General features: G+C 41.4%; 3 protein-coding genes across 4 annotated transcripts in view; 2 read left to right on the forward strand and 1 right to left on the reverse strand.

Annotated features, from left to right (window-relative positions):
- Positions 1-3: 3 nt before the first annotated feature.
- Positions 4-3,581, forward strand: SLIRP (SRA stem-loop interacting RNA binding protein). The gene is made up of 4 exons (XM_035539276.2): positions 4-133; positions 254-312; positions 1,969-2,076; positions 3,453-3,581. Exons 1-4 carry the CDS (start codon positions 43-45, stop codon positions 3,510-3,512), a joined length of 318 nt encoding a protein of 105 aa, XP_035395169.1. The 5' UTR covers positions 4-42; the 3' UTR covers positions 3,513-3,581.
- On the reverse strand, positions 3,518-19,718 carry SNW1 (SNW domain containing 1). The gene is made up of 14 exons (XM_035539271.2): positions 19,574-19,718; positions 18,387-18,540; positions 15,720-15,881; positions 11,447-11,542; positions 11,248-11,354; positions 10,501-10,605; positions 10,338-10,407; positions 9,586-9,651; positions 8,184-8,300; positions 7,690-7,831; positions 6,190-6,286; positions 5,561-5,678; positions 4,369-4,532; positions 3,518-4,284 (listed from the first exon to the last, which is right to left on the reverse strand). The coding sequence occupies exons 1-14, from the start codon at positions 19,585-19,587 to the stop codon at positions 4,080-4,082; spliced, it is 1,617 nt and encodes a 538-aa protein (XP_035395164.1). The 5' UTR covers positions 19,588-19,718; the 3' UTR covers positions 3,518-4,079.
- ADCK1 (aarF domain containing kinase 1) overlaps positions 19,662-20,124 on the forward strand; it is an 87,615-nt gene continuing 87,152 nt past the window's right edge. The window contains exon 1 of one of the 2 annotated variants that reach the window (XM_035539273.2): positions 19,662-19,879. The gene's annotated coding sequence lies outside the window, so the exon portion shown is untranslated. The remainder of the gene's footprint in view (positions 19,880-20,124) is intronic. The other variant, XM_035539275.2, reaches the window with a different exon arrangement.

A 20,124-nucleotide genomic window follows, 5' to 3' on the forward strand; every position in this document is an offset into this window, starting at 1 on the left:
GGCGGGCCGGGCCGGGCCCGGGGGCGGCCGCAGCACCACAAGATGGCGGCGGCCAGGGCGGTGCGGGCGGCGCGGCGCGCCCGGTGGGTCTTCGACATCTTCGTGGCCGATGTGCCCTGGACGGTGTCGAGCAGTGAGTGCGCCCCGCTGCCCCTTCCCTCCCCGCCCGTACCCGCGGTGGGGCAGGGTGGGGACTCTCTAGGGGTCGCGGGGGGATCGGGGCCCGTGTAACCGCGCTGCTTTCCCCCCGCAGAGGAGCTGAAGGAGTACTTCTCGCAGTTCGGGGCCGTGCAGAGGTGCCAGCTGCCCTTCGTGAGTAGCCGCGGCTGGGCCGGGACGGGCCCTCGGGCCGGGAGCGCTTTCGGGAGACCCCCGGGAGCCTCGCTGGGCTCCCAGCCCTCGAATTCCCTTCCTCCATGGCCGCTGGCTTTACTCTGTGGGCTGTAGGCTTCGTTCGAGTCTGATGTTTTTCATCCAAGTCTTAGAAAACGTATCCCTCGGAGTCTGCTGTTATTGCTGTTTCTCAATAATTAACATAAAAATGCCTCTTATTAATTGACCCAAAGAGGTTCTCTACTGCAGTTTCGCTTTATTTCTGTCAATAAACCCACGTGTTTCCTCTCTTGAGCCTAGCAGAGAGGTTTTTGCTTGTCCGTGGTGCTCACACACTGTCCGGAGAGAGGAACTAACCTGAAATCCTCCGGCACTCACACGTGCTCCTGAGCTGTTAGCTGTGCCTGCCTCTCTGCTGTTTGGGTTATCCAAATTAGAGCATGTAGATCATGGATTCCAGTGTCTGGTGCAGTTTCTTGGAGAGAGCAATAATAATAATAATAAAGGTATCCATAACAGCAGAAGAGGAATGCCTACAGATAATTTCTGAAGGAGCAGAGGTTCTTCTGCCTGTCTGTGAAGTAATCTGTTAAATGAAGCTAAGTGTGTAGTGAGCTTCTGTTAAATTAGATTTATTATCAGTTGAAGAATGGTTCGGAAGTGGAGAAAGCCAACAGTCCAGTTATTTCTGAAAACTGAGGTTCAGGGCACATGCAGGTGGTGTCTGCCATGCACATTTTCTCAGGTTTGGAACAGAATGTGTTGCTTCATTGCTGAGGTAGGTAAGGTAGCTTACCATAAACCTTCCTTCATTGTTGATTAAAGCCAGAAGTGCTGCACACCTGTATGTTTTGACATGGTGATTACTTTAAGAGCATTCATTAATCTGTAAAACTGCCAGTTACAGAAGTCTGCTTGTAGACACCCTGGTAAAGACTTCACTGAGATAATGAAACAGGGCAACGTGACCATAATACCCTGTGGGTAGAAGCTTCGCTGCTATTTGGAAGTGCTGGCAATCATGCCTGATGTTCAGTGAATTCAGTAGCTTGGGATAATAGGCACTTCAGTAGACCTGACCCTCCTGCACCGATCGCTGCTTTATTGACAACTGTCTCCTCAGACTGGCAAATTTTTCTTAAAAAAGAAAAAAAAACAAAACAAAACTTTTTTCTGTGCAGTTAGTGCTTGTCATCTGGAATTGCAGCCTGCTTTTCCAGTATTGAAAGCAGCTGCTTTATCTTGCTGAATAGCTTTCAAGTAGTTGAGCAGGCTTATTTTCAAATCAGGCAGCCATTCATATGTCAGTTCTGTTGTGACTGGCTTAATAGCAGGTAATGACAATTTGAAACAACCAGCTATGCATTATTCCAGTCTTCAACTATAACTTAAAATCTTAAATTTTTTTGATTGCTGGACTCAAATTGAGAAAAAGGGATGCAGAACAGCCTCTGCTAGGCCCCCGACATACTGTCTATGGAAATAAATGTCTTAAAGTATGAAACAAGCTTCTGAAACAGGTACACTAAATTTTCTGATAACTTCTGAATCCTTAAATCGAACATTAATAGAAAGTTTTTAACTGCCTATGTGAACACTTCCTATATTAACTTTTTTTCTTTAATTGGTAACTAGGACAAAGATACAGGCTTTCACAAACGTTATTGCTTGATTAAATTCTCATCTCCAGAAGATGTTCAGAATATACTTCAAAAGGACTCTCACGTACTTGAAGGTTCCAAGGTAATAGATGTCAATTCCTTTAATGAAATAACATAATGAGCTGGGTCTTGAATTCTTTTTTTGGATACAGTAATGTCAAAAAATTGCCATACAAATTCAAGTGAGATTAAATGTTTTGCCACTTAAGTATGCTTTTGGTGTGTTTTAAATAATTAATAGTTGTTTATTCCACCATCTCAGCTTGACTAATTAAGGTCATATATCCATAGACACCGTAGAGATCCCATATCCAGAGATCAAAGCTTTTTCCTATGCTAAGGTAAAGGAACATGAACGTGGTAAAACTGTTCAGAAACCGCTGTGCAACTTATTTGTAATAAAGCTTTCTGTAGGCAGACTCCAACATCTAATTCTTATGTTGGGGAACAGAAGGAAGATGACAGAATAAAGCTCAGCTTTAAACTTCAGTGAAAACAAATGACGGAGTGACAGCTAGAAATTCGCCTTTGGTATGGTCACTAAATAGGGGGGAATTACTGAAGGGATTTCCTTGTAGACTTGAATGTGCTTCATCTGACCTAGCTTCACTATATAGCACAACAAGCAGTCTGATCAGTTAATGTCTTTGAACACTCAATAAGAATCCAGCCACATTGTTCTGACAGCTAGTCTCCGGAAACTTTCAATGCAGAGACGTCAAGAGTAGAATAAACTTGCAGGATGCTGCAAGGCTGCCAGCAGTATGTTGACTGTGGTTATTTCAGGACATACTCCTAAGAGCTGACCTCTGAGTTAAACTGTGGTGCAGAAGGGAAGTAGAAATCAAGCAGTGGTTTGCTGAATTCAGTCTTGAAATGTGGCAAGCCAGACCCTAAGCTACTGTCTTAAATTGAGTTGAAAGTAACATAGTTGCATACAGCTAACATCCTATTAAATTAAGTACTATGACTAGCTGAGAGGAATAGTTAGTGTCATTTTCTCCATTTCTGGAAACCTGGAAACATTGCCACATTTTATTCTTGAAGTTGTAAAATAACCACCTTCATTTACCTGCCAGGGGCGTGCGTGTTGTAGAGTGTAATCTAAAAAAGAGCTAAGATGCTTCTTTACAGTGAAATGAAAACGAGAAGGCAATTAGGCTTCTTCATTTTCTAAGAAGGGCAAGCTTCCCCAGAAGGAAAATATATGATCACGTCTCCCATTTTCTGTGTTAGCTTCTGTTCCACTTCAAATTCCAAGCTTAGAAGAGGTTTTGCTGAGAAAAGTCACTGTTGTCTTGTGAATCTTTTTAACTTTCATGTCAGGAACTTAGTATTTGTGATTATAGCTCACACAAGAGGAGAGGTGTCTTCCATACAAATGTTTTAGAATATCAGAAACTTAAAAAAAATAATTAAATCTTCTTGCCTAATGTGAATAATTTCCATTGTTTTCAGCTCTCTGTCAAACTGCAGCAAGGTAGAAGATACAATCAGCAGAAGGAAGAAAAAGACTAAATGAGTGGTGGAAGGAGGCTTTATTTCACTAAACGTAAAGAAACTAAAATAAAGATTATGGAGAAACTATGAATGAGTATTTGATTTAAAACAGAATCCAGCTGTTTCCCCTCCTTGTTCAAATAAACTATAGAACCACACTAAAGAAACACTGAACCATAAGCTCTCTGGCATCCATTATAGCATGAGACAGTAATTATATACAGCAGGAGAGCTTTTTAACAGATGAAATAAAAGCTTCAGCTACATACAAAACCTAAAGCTGGAGGAAGGGGCTACGTTCTTACCCTGAGATGCTGGGCAACAGGGAATTGGTAAAGTCAGATCACTGGCTAGAGCACAGTTCCCCTGTGAAATGTTTCAAAGGGGTCTCCCTTCTTCTGCTCTCCATGGGTAGCTGTCCTATGTCAAAGAGCTAACGTGTACATGTATCTCCACCTGACACAAGAGTTCTGAAATGCTTTATATAACGCCATCCCCCTACACACCTCTGTGATATTAAAAATGCCTTTTGAAGGAAGTCCAAGCAAGTAGTCCATTTCTTTGCTACTCAAGGAACGGAGGCATTTATTCCTTCCTCCGCTTTTTGCTCTCGTGCTCATGTTCTTTAGGGCGGCTGCTATCAGAGGGCCGTTTAGAACCACCATGTTGTTTGGCTTCTTCCAGAAATTTGTCCAAACCAAATGGATCCTCCTCAAATTGAACTGGTCCATCTCTGCCTCTCCCTCTGGTGTTACGATCTGAGTTAGAGAACTCTTTGTCGGGAACAAACCTGGGGGGGGGAAAGAGATGATACTCAGTTGCTTTTAACTTCAGAACCCTAATTAAGAATATTTTGTATTGTTTTTCCCCTTACCTATTTGTCTTTATTCGAGCCTCTAGATCATCACCATACATATCCTTATCCACATTTTTACTTGGTCTGTAGATGTTTTGGGCCATATCTTTTCCACTTCTCCAAGGCTGGTCATAAACATTATAAATTTCATCCTCCCCTCCAGCAAAGCCACTGTCCATACCCTGTGAAGAAGAAAGATGTGCAGCTGTATAATACAAATAAGTACAAAACCAGCTAAATTAATTTTAACATGAAGATACAGGCATGCTGTCAGACAGATACAAAAAGATGCCTTTGTGTGATTTACTACTGATTTCCAGCGAGTTCAAGCACTTCATTAGGGTATGAGTAGTTTTGGCTCTGGGATTAAGATAAGACAACATGACACAATGATTACCAGCCTCAGTTAGGGCCACTTCTACTCTGTCAGAAAGCAACAGGAAGGATTGCAGGTCATTCATATTTCAGAATAATGGATCATGTCACTCTGCCCCGCAAGTACAGCTGTCTACAATGGCCAAGTACAACCACACAGAAATGCACGTTATTCAGAATTTCTGGAAAACACGATTTAAGCTGACTGATCCAAATCACACGAGTTTATGTAAACCATGAAAGTAGAAGAAATGCCTGCTTGTTCAATTTTGATTCGTCAGCTTCCCATTCTGCCTGCAAGTCTTTCATTGGAGACGTGAAAAAGAATGATTGACACACTGCAGGACTATTGAGGGACTTTTTAAAGCCTAATCTACTTTTTCATCTCTCAATAGTACAAAGTTCAGGGACAACAAATGTTGCTGTTCACTATTTATATCTTCAGAAGGGTTTTTTTTCACAGAAGCAGTAATGGGAATGGCAAGTATTTACTTGCTTCTCTTTCAGAGCACATTTCCCCTATTCAATCAGTGCATTTATACAAAAGAAAATGAAGTCGCTGCAACTTGAAGGCAAAACACATACACTTTCTCCCCACAAACCCAATCCACTTCAATCCAGTTATACATTTTGAATATCCCATTTTTGTGGCATCAGCTATGGATAAGGAAGATCAGTAGTTTGCTACCAGTTATGTAGAGGTGTCTTTCAGAGCTCATCCACACCATCCATAAAAACAAGGTCCCTTTAGGGCTCTAGCCATGCTCACTAGGGCAGGATGAACTGTTGGTGTGTTCTCACAGAAAAATATACAGCTGTGAAAAGGTATTTTTACCTTGGTCTGGTTGAACAGCCTCTGGTCATACTGGACCTCATTGGATGGCCTAGGGTTGGGTACGCCTAGGGCAATAACTTCACTGATATCTCTGTTTTCATTTCTCTGCAGCTTCGACCTGAATTTGAAATTTTAATCTTTATTAAATCAGATAAACCGTATTTGCTGATATAGTCAACTGCAAGCCAATTTTGTATTAGCTGCTAACAATTTGCCCCAGATACCATATGTTAGCCATTACTGTTCTTTACTAGGTAACATTTAAAATTTGTCTCCTAGAAAAGGAAGCATTTGCAAAGTTATGTTCAGCTGGGATTAACATTTAAATTTACTTTCCACTATCTGCAATTTATATCCAGCTGACTTGGTCTAAAATGTCGTATTTATTTTTTTCACAAAATGGTGTTCATTATATTCTAGAAAGGCTGTGCAATCTACTTTTAATATATTAGAGATTTTAAGCATACAGAAGCCATTTGTACTCAGAAATCTTACTGGCTGAGAGAAACAAGATACTTGAGCTTACATTCATAAATCTAAGCTCACTTCCCATTAACAGCTTCAAGGAACAAAGCCACTGATACTGTTTAGATCTCATAGAAAATACAGGATGTATCACTGTGACTCACCTTTTGTCAGGGGCTGCCCTGGAGAGATTTCTGTCATGCTGTCTCTCTTTGCGCCGGTCATGTCTTATTTCATCCCTTTCTCTAGCTTCTCCATCCTCTGAACAAATGCAAGATTGTTCATTATAGACAACTACTGAAGTCTGAATTAACTATGGCACAAGTATTGGCACAGTGATGAATTCAGTATTCATTTCCAAAAGAGAATTGACCCTTAGCACTGTTTAAAATGTTACATTTTAAATAAACACCACATGGAAAACTTTCTCATGCCACAAGCAGTTAACTGTCCTTGACAAGAGACCCAAAGTATAAAAAGATATATATATATATATATATAAATATTTAGTATAGTATAAAGTATAAAATGTATAAAAAAGTATAAAAATATTGTTCAAACACAAGCATCTAAGTGCCTGGAAGAACCTTCTGTGACTCGGTATCATTAGATCACTTGGATTGGAAGGAGTGTCTATTTCAACCTCCTGCCCAAAGTAGGATCAATGCTGAGATCAAACCAGGCTGCCATTAGGCACCCCCAAGCCATCTCTTCCCCAGGTAGAACAACAAAGCTTCATTCCTCTCAGCATCTTACTATGCAGATGCTCCAGCCACCTGACCATTTTGGCGACCCTCCACTGAACTCACTCCAGTTTATCAATGTCCATCTTGTACCATATTCCAGGTGCAGTCTAACCGACGATCAGTAAAGGGAAACTGTTCCTTTCCTTAACCTCATGGCTACATTCCTGCTGACGCAGCTTAGTATGCCCCTTGCAATATTGCTACTGCCAGGGCACGCTGCTGGCTTATGTTCAGCACTCCCGGGCGTTTTTCAGCAGAGCTGCTCTCCAGCCTGCCAGTCCCCCTGCCTGCACTGTTGGAAAGAGGTGAGTCCACCCCAGCTGCAGTATTTGGTACTGTATGACCATATCCTCCACCTTTTAGCAAAGTAAGAGAACTGTTCTGTAAATTCAACAGCTTGATCTTTGAAATGTAATTTAAATCAAGACATAAGATTTACCACAATGGTTATGATTTAGTTAGGTTATTAGATTTTGTGCCTAGTGGCCAACAAAACTATAGCTTTATAAGACCAATTATAATATGAGACAAAATATTATTTATCATCTTTGAAAACTTAAAGATGGTTTAGTTCTCATAGATGAAGTCAGAACAATTGTTTTCTGAAAAAAATATCAATTATAACAGTCCATGAAAGCCATTACGTGTACTGATCCAGTTGCAATTATGAATTTCTCAAAAGTCCTAAACCTGTACACACTCAACCTCACAGCAGTGTATTAAACTCAGATCCCACCAAAACAGACCCCCACTAAGTAACCAAATACACTGACTGTTGAAGGGAAGACATAAGAAGAGATGTCATGCTTATAGTTGACATGTAAGTATTATAAATTCTCAGGTTATTTCTGCAAACTCGCACTTCAGAAAGCGTTAAAAAAAACAACACCGCAGCATCTTCGTAACAAAGAAACGTACCTTTTTCAACATGGGTTTTGATCCCTGCTCTTCTCTCCCTTGCTTTCTGGGCCATTTCTCGGAGCTTTTCCTCATGTTTCTCCTTTTCTTTCTGAGCCATTTTCCTCTCCACCTGGGCACGCATCTCTACAGCCTCACGAGCCTGTACACATAAGACCCCTAGTTAAAATGACAGAAAGCTAGCAGCTGGGACGCAAGCAGATCATCTGTCCTAGAACTACACAGTAAACAGGGAAGGAACTGAGCTGCATAGTTAAAGTTCAAAGCCAGATAACCACAGCCCTTCAGGCTCAGAAACAACAGACACCACATCCAATAATTTAACCCACACTGAGCCACTGACTCTAAGATACTGGGGATAAAACCTTATGGAAGCCCAGAAGCAGGACAGACCAAAACGCTATAGCCTATTCCCAGTTGATCTTCTCAAGGAAATAAACATATAATGAAGGTTAAAACCACATGAAACAGAGCAGTTTCAACAACCACCTGACCTTTCTGTCAGCTATATAGAGAGCCTCAGCGAGCTTGGCAAAGTTTTCATTAATATGAACAGTCTGCAATCCTCTGCCATCTGCAGCCAGACGCTTGTCTAATGGAATTGTGTAACCCTAAAGTGGAAACAGATAGGCAGTTAATCACAGACATTGACATTTTTAATAGCAAACTATTAGATTCATTGTGTAAGAAAAAAAACAAAACACACAACACAGAACTTGGCCATTCATAAATAGGCTGCAATAAACCTCTTTTATACGTACTCCAGATTCATACCAGGCAACATTAAGCTTCCCTCCAATTCCACCCCATCTCAAATCTAGATCACATTTTCCATTCAAGGTGCATCTTCATAGAAATGAGAACGAGCTCTTGATTAATAAGCTCCACTTTTTCTTTTTGTTTAGAACTACAGATATTAGCTTTCTTAGTCTCTATACGGTTTTACTGTTTGTGCTTAAAACTTTCCCCAAACTGTTTTCATACCTATGAAGAGGTCAGCTGATTCAAAAATGAGAAAGTAAGGGGCAAGGCTGCTAGCAAAAGCAAAAGACACTAAATGCCAGCTTTGCCTTTAGAAGCTGAAAACTGGAAGTATTTATAGAAGATATTTTAAGATTCTTTAGAGAGCTCTACACATTTTTTGCTTTGGTATTAGCATCTGTAACCTAAAATTCGATCTACTAATTAGTGTCAGTCCCAGTTATACAGCTGTGTTTGGGTAGAAAAATAACATCAAAACATGCAGCCTTTCCTTCCTCCATTCAGAGAGGCCTCCTCACAACAACAGCTTGTTATGTTTGAGAACAATTAGACTGGTCATTGCAGGATATTATATAAATTCTCCTTTCTCTCTGAACAGAAACTTAGCTACTGAAAAAAAAAACGAAGGTATAGGACATACCTACTCAACAAGAAATAAAAATAGCTAAGCTAACCACTAATAAGGATAAATGAGTGCAAAAACACTAAAAGGGTAACTTTCCAGAGACTGACTATAGCACAAAAAAGAAACATGCTTGGTTCTCTAAGAATTACCTTTCCCTTTTTCAGTGTAGATCGCTTTAGTTTGTGAGCTCCAGAGACTTTGGTTTCAAGCTCCACATAGTGCACTATTATAGGGATTTTAACTAATGTCATTTTTTTCCTCTCAAAATGTATAATCTCAGCCATGAAGTAATATATTCCCTCTGCTCTGTACTGTTGTCAATTTAACAACTCTAATATGCCAGAGAGAGAAAAACTGAGCTGTACAACCGTATGTTCTCCACGCTGGAAGAAGCCACTTTATGTCACTCTAGGGATTTAAAACCAGTATTATTCAGGCTGTACATCATTCAGAGACGTCCCCCAGTAAGGTGCAGTATTAGAAAGGTGAGTTTATGACAACTTAATTACCTTTGCATTTTTCCAGTTTGAAATGCATGGAGGAATTTTCCACTCTTGTTGCTCTTTCACAGTCATCTGATAGAGGAGAGAAAGCAAAGTCATCTTTAGATTTATAGCAAAAGGACATACTGTTTTCTTTCTCAAAGGCAGCTATAAAACTATTGATGTGAGTTAGAGTACAAGCTTCAGGACACCGCTACAAGAAAACAACCCTTCTTAGCAGCAAGGAGATGTTCATTTCTGCACTGTACCTTTGATAACACTGAAGGAAGTTACAACATAGCTATTCAGCCACCCTCTTAAGCTGTCATCACACAGACCAGAACTTACAGCCAGCTTGTTAACGCTTGAAAATTTAATGGCAGTTCAACTTGTAAAAAACTGATGAACCACTACGCTCATCTCTCAGAGAGAAGATAATCCTTCGCAATACAAGAAAAGCCCTATTGTGTTGTTTATGAGTAGCATGAGTACACCAAGGCTAAAGTTTGTGTACTCATTCACACCACAGACAACCCCAGCAATAAAGACCTGCATAAAATCCGTGAGAAACCTACTCAAACTTTGACAAGTTACATAGGAAAAGAGGTACTTTCAGAACTGTCCAAATGAAAAAATAATCTTCGCTGGGCACCAACCTACCACTTAACATCATGTTAAAAGGACAAGGAAGAGAAGGTGCACAGAAATGAACTGGATCAAAGTAGAATTTGGGAATCCACCTAGAAGTTAAAAATTAGAACAGCTATGGTATTTCATACCTTTCTACTGGGAGAGTGCATTACAGGCGCTGGAGGAGAAGGTGGTCCACGTGGAATCTTCTTGTTAATTCTGAACAATTAACAAAAAAACTACTATCAGCATGTTGTATGGGAATATACTTCAGAATCTTGTATTTTTTATGAAGAAGTTTTGAATACTTACTTGAATCTTGGAGGCTCCATAGGATCCTTCTGCATTTCCACCATCCGAATAACTCTCTGTTTTGCTCCAGAGTTGAAGGCAACGCCTTGCTGTGACGGTGTGTACCTGGATAAAACAAAGCGCTTCAACTCTCTGCGGGCAGCCAGCCGGGTATTCCCTTCCCACCTCAGATTTTATTCAATTTACTGCTCTAGCTGCATTTTACTTTTATCCACACCAGTTAAAGACTCTTCCACTGTAAATGCCAGGAGCAGGTAACTGCACGGAGGATGTTGGACTATATGCAGGTAATCAACTACACTAGACAGAATGCATCTTCCCAGGGCCACATTCTCCTGTTTCAACCTAGATTCAGAAAGCCATTATAAGCAAGGACCAGCTTCCTAATAAATCCAAATTTATTTTTTTTTTTAAATACACAGGAAGAATCTTGTTATATCTTGTTTTAGCTTGTAATTCCCAGTAAGGAGTCTGTTTCCAGGGCAGCGTCATCCATAGTCCTCCCTGACAAATCTGTATTTTGTTGCTACAGCAATAAGCCTCCTTAAGTGCCACAACTCATGACATGTTGACATACTTTAGCACACTTCAAACTCTGTTATCATCAGCGGGCTAATTCAAAGTACACAAACTAGTTTTATCCTACTTACAGGAGAAAGGAATTTAAGAGGAATTTCTGTTCTCATAAATTATAGGAATATTCTGATTCTATATGTAACATCTTACACATGCACCAGCAATACATACCGGATGTACTGCGCAGGAGCTAATTTGTCAGCTGCTCGAACTGGCATGGCTGCTGCAATTTTCTGTGAGACTGATTTCTCCAAGGCTGCTCTTGTCTTCTCTGTTATCTGAAGGCAAAAATACCACAGTACGCATCTCATCAAATATGCAAGACATACAATGTACCTCCGATAACCAGGCACATCAGTGCCTACAATACCTCTCTAATTGTCTCCTCATCTGGTCTTTGCAGTTCAGGATCATCCACATTCATGACCTCTTTTGGGACAAGATCCGTGTATTTGCTGTAAATAATCTGAAAGACAACATATTTTATTAGTGCTGGAGAACACAAATAAATAGAAGTATTGCAAATGAATATTTCAGGCCTTGATTAAGTTTTAGGTATTAATTAAACTGTATACAACAATTAATTGTAATGCATTTATTGTATACAATTACACATTGCTCAATGACTTCCACGGAATAAGAATGTATTCTTCAGTCCAATTCACAGATGGGATATTGGCAAAAAAACCAACAGCAATCTGATGAAATACAATTACATAAATCACTTTCAGAACTGGAACTAGGCACAGTTTCCTGCTTCCCTTTCCTATGCTTCTCCTTCTTCAGGCTTCAAAACAAACAGAAAAGTCAAGTTTATATTTCTGTTCTCAAGGATTCCTTAAGATTTTCATACACATCTTTTTCAGTATCTAGAATTTTTCATTTCATTACATTTCCTATGTTCTTGGAAAAAAACGCTCAAGTAATCTTTTCTCAACACTTTCCCTTATACAGGCACTTCAGTCTTCATAGAACATGCAACTAGCTGTCACCAGGTTTTAAGTCCCAATTTAAAATGTACGGAAAGTATGTTATTAGATAATTACAGGGGGAAAAACTCTACTATACTGCACTGATGTTTCACATTTATCCAACAAATAACATCAGAAAGTCTTAATTCAAAAAGTTAAAAGTTATTATAGCTATTATTTCAAGTTTATTATAAAGTACATGTCCAACTATGAAATAGGCCTTTAGCCTCAGTATTAATTTGACACATGAGCCATTTACTGCTTCTCATCTTTCACTCCTAAAACTTTAATCCTTTACATTAGCAAAAACAATATCTCAGCATCTTAAGAGCTGAATGAAAGATAACTGCAGAGCAGCGGTCCTCTATTTAATTCTAAATCCAGATGTCTTGCTGAACAAAGAACCAGGTATGCTGAAATCATTCGGATTATCCCAAAAGACAAAATAGGAAAAAAAAAAATTTAAGAGGTTCCCTCAAAACTACAGCATACTGAGGTACAAATGAGTTACATGAACTAGTTAAACCCTAAAATAATGCATGCAAACGGAAAGCTGCAGTAATGTGGAAGAAATCAATAACATGCATGAAATTTGGCTGAAACCACCACATTTTTTGTCTTCATCAAAACCTGACACACTTGCACATCCTAACTGGAGTCCTTTTTCTGAGGTGATACAGACAGGCAAATGAAAGATGTTGTTGCACTGTGTTGTTTTTCTACACATTTACACCATTTTAACATTGAAATTCAGATGTTTTATTGATCCAGGATCAAGAGGAAACTGGGTCCGTTTGATATTGTAATATGCTCATTCCCTACCATTTTTCATGTAGGGAATTTAAAATGAAGCATTGGCCTGAAAAGCAGAATCTCCTAGCCGCAAGTGAAACACTCAATTTTTGGTACAGACAGACAATTCTTTTTCTGGATGAGGCAGCCTTAACAGGCGGCAATTAGAAATCTACATGCCATTGTACCATCAGAAAAAGAACAATCTTACCTAACTAGCTCATGGTAGGATTTAGTCATCAATCGCATTCAGAGTTCCCACAAGACACCTGACAGAGGCAAGTGTCTTGACAGAACGTTCTTCATTTAACACTGAAATCCTTCCTCTCAATACATTTTATTCTATATATCCAGAAGAGCTCTGTACAGTGCTCATCAATCTTACATATAAGTCAAGAAGCTACTATTAAGCTTTGCAGAATGAGTCCCTTCCTCTGATTCCTCCATATGAGGCACGTAACACCTCAGAAGTTGTTACAACTCTGTTTCAAAGCCTGACAAGCACACCACAGGAAAAAAACAGGCAACGAGCTCTCAAATCAAACTCTGTGAGGAAGGCGAATATGTTATGAGTAACGAGTACTTTTGAAATTATTTTAGTTCTATTCATGTTCTCTTAACCTGTCCCATTGCTGTGACAGGAGTTCCTTCAGCGGTGGAACTATTCCCTTATGAATGTTTCAACTGAATTCACTATCTTGAAAGAAAACCGTAGACAAGATTTGTGGTCCTTTTTTCTCTATTCATGTCTAAGCCACAGCCTTGGACCAAAAAGAAGAAATCTATCTCCTGCACAGAAAAATCACTCTTGCCAGGAAACAAGTAACGGACCTAATAATTCCATTCTTTAATTTCACTCTTTTTTCTGCCCTAATAAAAACGCAGTAAGCAATTACATGTCCTTTTTTTTTCCTATTAAGGAGACAGAGCATTAGTTTCACCATTGTATGTCAATTATTGATGCCCCAAGCCTTATTTTAGCCTGTCTTCCAGCCACATGAGTACAGGAAGTATTGGCAGAATTCACAGCAGCACAAGAGCTAGCCGTACAGCTAGTGCTGGAAGTCTTTCCTCTGGATAACCACATGGAACTGCATCCCTCGATCCATAAGGTCGTGCATCCAGATCTATCAACATTATGCCGTCTTTCACATCTAGCAGACTTTCTGCCAGCCCCAAACAGAAGGCTTGTCAGACTATCTCCATTATGTCAGCATTTTTCAAGGAAAACTCTCTGAAGCAACTATTTTTTAAATATCTAAGGGAACAGATGCAAGAGAGATGAACCAGTACTACAGCAGAAATTGCTGACAAGCCACCTAGATACAGGGCCTGATGATGGAACTGCTGCCTCTACAAGCAGGCAGAACACTAAATTCAACTTCAAAAAAATCCATAAACTGTAGCAAAAGCAAAGTCTGCTTCTTAACTCAGACCAAACAAGTAGCTCACAGAACAGTGTCACAAACTCCATCTCATTTCTCACAGGCTACTAAGTATCTGTTTCTCTTAACTCTAAGATTGAAGAAATGTTTAAATTATGACTGCTGCTCTCAGGATAGTAAAACTTTTCTATGTAATCCTACTGACACTGTGCTATCAAAACCTCTATCTTACAGAAAACATTTCACAGTATTCAACTCACTACTCACTGAAGAACTGCTCCCTATGGCATATTTACTAGTATCAGGTCTTCCAGTGAAATTGTTTCAAATACCTAATCTTCCTGCAGTTTTACTCTCCCTTAAGTCACAATATTTTGTCTTTAATCTCAGCATTTACATTCTGCTGGATGCAATTGGAATTAAACTGATCCAGAAGAAAGAGCTGAGAGAAGGAAGTCAGGAAACCCTAATTCCAGCCCAGCTGCTACCAGAGTTCAGTTTTGGAAGAGCTACTCATCTCTGCCATACTGCTCAGTATGGCCACAAAATGAGAAAATGCCTGCTTTTTATAGATTCCGTACAGATAACTTAATAAACGCTGATGCAGATCTTCATGAATCAAATAATGACAAACATTAATAGCTTAAATTTAACTTTGCTAGAACTTAGTTTCTTAACTGCTTTCCAAGCTCTTGCTTGAGATTCTTTAGCAGCAGAGAGCAATGCTGGAGCACACTACTGTGAAGAAATCTTATTCTTTAGAGCATTTTCCTAATTCTGAGCGAAATGAGGCACAGCCGAAGATCAGTCATTCTGTTCCGAAGTTTATCATCATTTCTAGTTCTTTTTCAAATATACTTAGATGCTGATGTTCAAATCCAAACAGGTTTACTATGTGAAAACTGAATCTGATCCTATAGGTGAAGATGTATTTTGACAAAGTCGTAAGAATTGGGGTTTAACAACACTTTTTTCTTTTTTTCCCTTCTTATTTGTCCTAAAGCTTCTCCCCAAAAAACCAGCATGGTTGTTACTTCTTGCGTACTCTTCTGCTCCAATTTTTTTCCATTTTGGGATAAGTCAAATGTCTATTTATTCTCAAGTATTTAGCATCACAGAATTCTATAAATGTATTTTAGTATTTTAGCATCCTCCTCTTGACAAATAATTCCAGACGCTAAGGTCTGATCAAAATACAATGAAAGTCCCCGCAATAACAACGTTACCACTGTATTGTTTACATTTTGTCAGACTACTTTCTATCCATATGACAGCATGGAGTCTAAATGATTTGAACTCATTTCTTTTTGAAAGGTGTTGCAGTCTTTTAAGATAAACAGGACTAGAATATACAAGATGTAACACTTTTGTTACTCAACTGAGATACAGTTAAAATACAAAATCCTACAGACATTAACTTCCTGCAATTTTGGCAACTGTACAGGTAACTCCTCCAGGTATACATCCCAATCTAGGCATTTGAAAAAAATATTACCTTGTCCTTTGATTGTCCTTGTCGAGCAATTGCATCGTATTTTATTTTTCCTTCCGCATCCACCTGAACAGCCAAAGCATTGGACATTTTCTTCTTTCGGCCCATATCCAACGGATATTGGGCCACATGAATTTCTGGGAAAGCACCGCCATCTCCAAAATCCTACACAAAAGAAAAAGTTGTGAACGACTGAAAGACAAAAACATAGCGTAACATTTGTACTGGCGGGAAAGGAACAAAGCAATGGATTGATTTTAACAAAATGAAACTGATAAATGCTCTAGCAGATTTACAATATTAGAGCAAAATTGCTCTTGTAAGAGAGCAATTGACTACAGAACTTACACTTGTTAAAAGAAAAGACATTAAAATGCATAGACATCTTGCAGAGAAGTATCTTGAATTATTTCTTGCACAGAGAAATAGCCTATATCACTGGCTGGAACATGCAGGCACTACAGTATGACAGACAGTACGTGATCAATTCACATGCAAGTTATTAATTAGAACTTCAGGAACTTATCTGCTGTAATAAAGCAACGGTGGAAGTAAGAAAAAAATAACCAGTAGAGATTTTCATCATAAAATTACTACTATTGTAATTTTACCTATCACACCATAATGAAGTGAAGAAATTAAAAAAGCTTTCCGTTCCTTTCAAGCCTGCAGCTCATGGCTGTACAATGGTACCGATGCCAGCTATCTCCTTATTTTCACATGCGAGTACATTGAAAACTGGGCAAGCACCCAAAAGCCCAGTATTCTTAACAGTTTATTTCTCCTCTTGTTCAACCTGTTGCTCTAAAAGCCTCTAAGGAACACAAGTAAAATAAAGACCTCTTCGAACAGACCACGCTGACTCAGTAACACTGAAGACACACATGGAATTGGTACTGTTGCTAGACCAACTTCAGGCTATGGCTTCAAAAGCAGTTCTTCAAAGGAAGCACTTGCTTAAAGCAGCACCAGTATCTCCCCACCCTCCGTTGTGATGGCATTGCCTTTTTTTTTTTCCAAGGGAAAGGAATAGTTGTCTTAGGTAGACTGATCCCCCTCCATATTCACCAGGGGACCAAATAATTAACACCACTGCAACAGACAGCGTGGACTGAGGCTGGAGCAAGCGGGCAGAAGGCTTCCTTCCAAAGCAGCACATGCTTGTGCTGGCTTCAAGTGCTCCCTGAAATACAGCTTCAGTTATTTAAAGCCTTCCGCTGGATGTCCCACATTCAACACGTAGTTACAGAATCAATGCTCGAGCACCAGCCAGAACAAAAGCCAGTCCTTCCTCAGATTTTTTTTTACATAACTGAATCTACTAAAAACGGATATTGTTTTTCAGTGGTGGCATTCTAGGATCACTGGATAAAGGCTGTATTTCATAAGCAACTACTACTGAAGAATTTGCATTTGTTTATGAGGCAGAAAGGGAAGTCCCTGACCCTCTTTTGAGATGTCTATCATTTTGTGGCCTGGTGATGCTGGAAACTGTTTGACCCGACTTCTTAAGAAGTTGTTTTTGCTAACACTTGAAAGAATAAGCATGAAAATTTTAACTTTAGTAATGAAAAGTGTAGGTGGGAACTGAAGTGAAAGGATAAATTTTAATACCCCACGCTTTATTAAACGCGGAAACCCCATAACAATATTTTAGTTCAGACAACCGCAGGAATTAGCGTTTGAAATCACCTTATCTACCACTAATGGATCCCCAAGGTGCTGCATTAATCTTTAAGACAATGGGACTAACTCAGAAATATGAGAGTAAGGCTGTTAAAAACTCATGCAATGACAGCATTTGGGAACAACGCAGGATCACACAAGAAATAGCAGGATCATACAAGAAATACTGTATCAAAACCTGGAGAGCGTGCCTTGTCCCAAGAGCAGTGGTTTCTGACTCATCACAGTAGGTCTCAGATGTTACGTCAAATACCATTTCAAAATCTGCAAGGTTTTGTGGCTCACAGTGGAAAAACTGCACCAAAACACTTTGGAATTGGAACTACACATCTGTATTTGCCGTTCTACCTTTTAACAATTCTGGTTGAGATCACATTGAACTGACAAGGATTATAGCTAAATACACCTAACACCATCCAAAAGCATTTTGCCAGTAACATACACAAACAATGCATATCTGTCAAATTTAGAAGTTTTCTCCCAGCTCTAACATGAATTTCTCCCTCCCTATCCCCCAGTAGCAGCTACCTTTTTTTTACCCTAAGAACACAATACACACAGAACCACACGGCATTCTGTTCTTGGCTACCTACCTGTTCACTTATTCCAGCTATAATCTGGGTGTGTATTAAACAAATAATGACGGAGGGATGATATGGATATCCTTTACAGAGCATCATTACATTCACAGGCCATAAACCAGAAGTACCACAGACCTATTTCCATAAAACAACCTCTGAAGAGAAGAAACCTTATAACATGCTGTTTGGCATCAAACTTTTAAAGTAGCTCGGTTAATTACAGCAACTTCCCCCAACCCAAGAATACATCCCTCAGGCTGGACGGGAATTCTGCATGTAGTAAGGCTGCGCACAGTTCTCTGCATTATGTTTGTGATGCTCAGAGTTTACTTCTCCTCTAGAAAAGATATTTCTTTTCTCATTAACACATACATACTGCTACAGTGCCTGTTTAAATATCTACCTCTAGTACGCGTGGTATCCATCCTTTCCGGTAACCATACGGGGGAGGTTCCCTTCGTGATGAGACTAGAGCAGTCTGCCTAGATCTCTGAGCTCTTGCTCTTTCTTCTAGTTCTAGCTGGTCTTGAGACAGCTGGGTTGGAGCTGGTAAAAAACTGCACACCCATAGACAGCCACCGGAAAAAAAAAAAGACACAAAGTTAATTCTCAGAATTTCCCACAGTCAAACTCAACCTACACTTGAGTCTACTACTAATTTAAATCTATTTAAATTATTAAATCTTCTCTACCATAGGTCTATGCAGACTTATTTAGAAACAATTTACGAAACTTATGCATCGCTCTCATAAACAAGAGAGGTTTTCTGAAATGGGGAAAAAGCAGCTTGTGCTTTCTCAGCATTCTGGAGGACTCCTATAAAATCCGATGTTAAATCCACCTGTATTCCACCTTGCTTCAACTGGTGTGTGACAACGGCCATTCTCTAACAAGAGTGTCACACACCTCTGCGTACTCTTTCCACCAGCATCGAACGAGAAAACAAAACAATCTAACCGACTCTCCCTCCCCTTCTCTCAAGGCAAATGCCCACAAACAGACCTGTCGACAGCCTCCCCCCAACCTTAGATACCTCCCGGCCAAAGTCGAGAAGCCAAAACCCTATTTCCCGACTTCCTATTTTCCAGCTCACGCAGACCCCGCAGCCCTTGTACGCGCTTTGTCAGGCAGCGCTCAGCTCCCCGCAGGTCGGCCTTTCAGCCCAGCGGAGCGGCGCTCCTGAGGCCTGTAGGCGAGGCAACAGCTTGCAACAAAGCCCCCAGCCCTCGGTAAGGAGAGCCGCGGGAGAGCCCCAGGGCTCCCGTCACCGCAGCCCCGGCGGCGGAGCTCCCCCTTCCCGCGGAGGAGACGAGCGGGGGCGAGACCCCAGCACCCCCCTCCCCAAATCCCCCCCCCCCCCCCTCCCCAGGCCCGCCTCAGCCCTCAGCGCCCCGCGGCCCGGCCCCTCAGCGGGCCCGGGGCCTGGGGGGGGGGGGGGGGGGGGCCGCGGCCCGGCAGAACACCCCCGGAGCGCGGCCCCTATCGCCGGCTGGAGCCTCCCACAGCGGCCGGGGAGCCGCGGGGAGGCCGGGGGGCGTCAGCCGGCGGCAGGGGCCCGGGGGAGGCCCGTGGGGGGCCCGCGGGACACACCTGGTGAGCGCCATCTTGCCGCCGCCGTCTTCTCCAGAGCCAGGCCGCGGTGAGCTGGGGGAGGGCGCCCGCCGCTGCGGCGCATGCGTCGGGAGCGCGAGGCTTCATGGGAGATGTAGTCCGGCCGCCCTGCCGGCGCCTGGCCGAGCCTCCAGGCCGGCGGGGCCCCCTGCAGCCCCCCGGGAGAGGCGGTGCCCGGAGAGTCCCCCGGGGGTCCCCGTGGGTCCCGGTGTGCGCCCGCCGCCTGCGTCCGGCAGCCTGGGCCCTCCCGCTGGGCTCCCTCAGGGGGAGGAGGTCTGGAGGAAGGTAAGGACGGTCCTGCCGGGGTCCTGTGCACGAGCTCTCCTCGTCCCCGCCGGGAATGGGTTGTGGTGACACGAACGCGACCGGCCTCTCGTGAGAGCTCTAGGCAAAGCTTCAGATACAAAGCTTTGAAGTAAATCGTTTATCAACAGTTGCCACGAGCGAAACTCCTCTGTCACCCCTCCTACCCTTTTCTGTCAGCTATTCCGCACTGGAATTGTCGTCGTACCTGGCCGTGTTGCCTCCTG

This window comes from Cygnus atratus, chromosome 5 (genome assembly GCF_013377495.2).
Source record: "Cygnus atratus isolate AKBS03 ecotype Queensland, Australia chromosome 5, CAtr_DNAZoo_HiC_assembly, whole genome shotgun sequence".
NCBI lineage: Eukaryota > Metazoa > Chordata > Aves > Anseriformes > Anatidae > Cygnus > Cygnus atratus.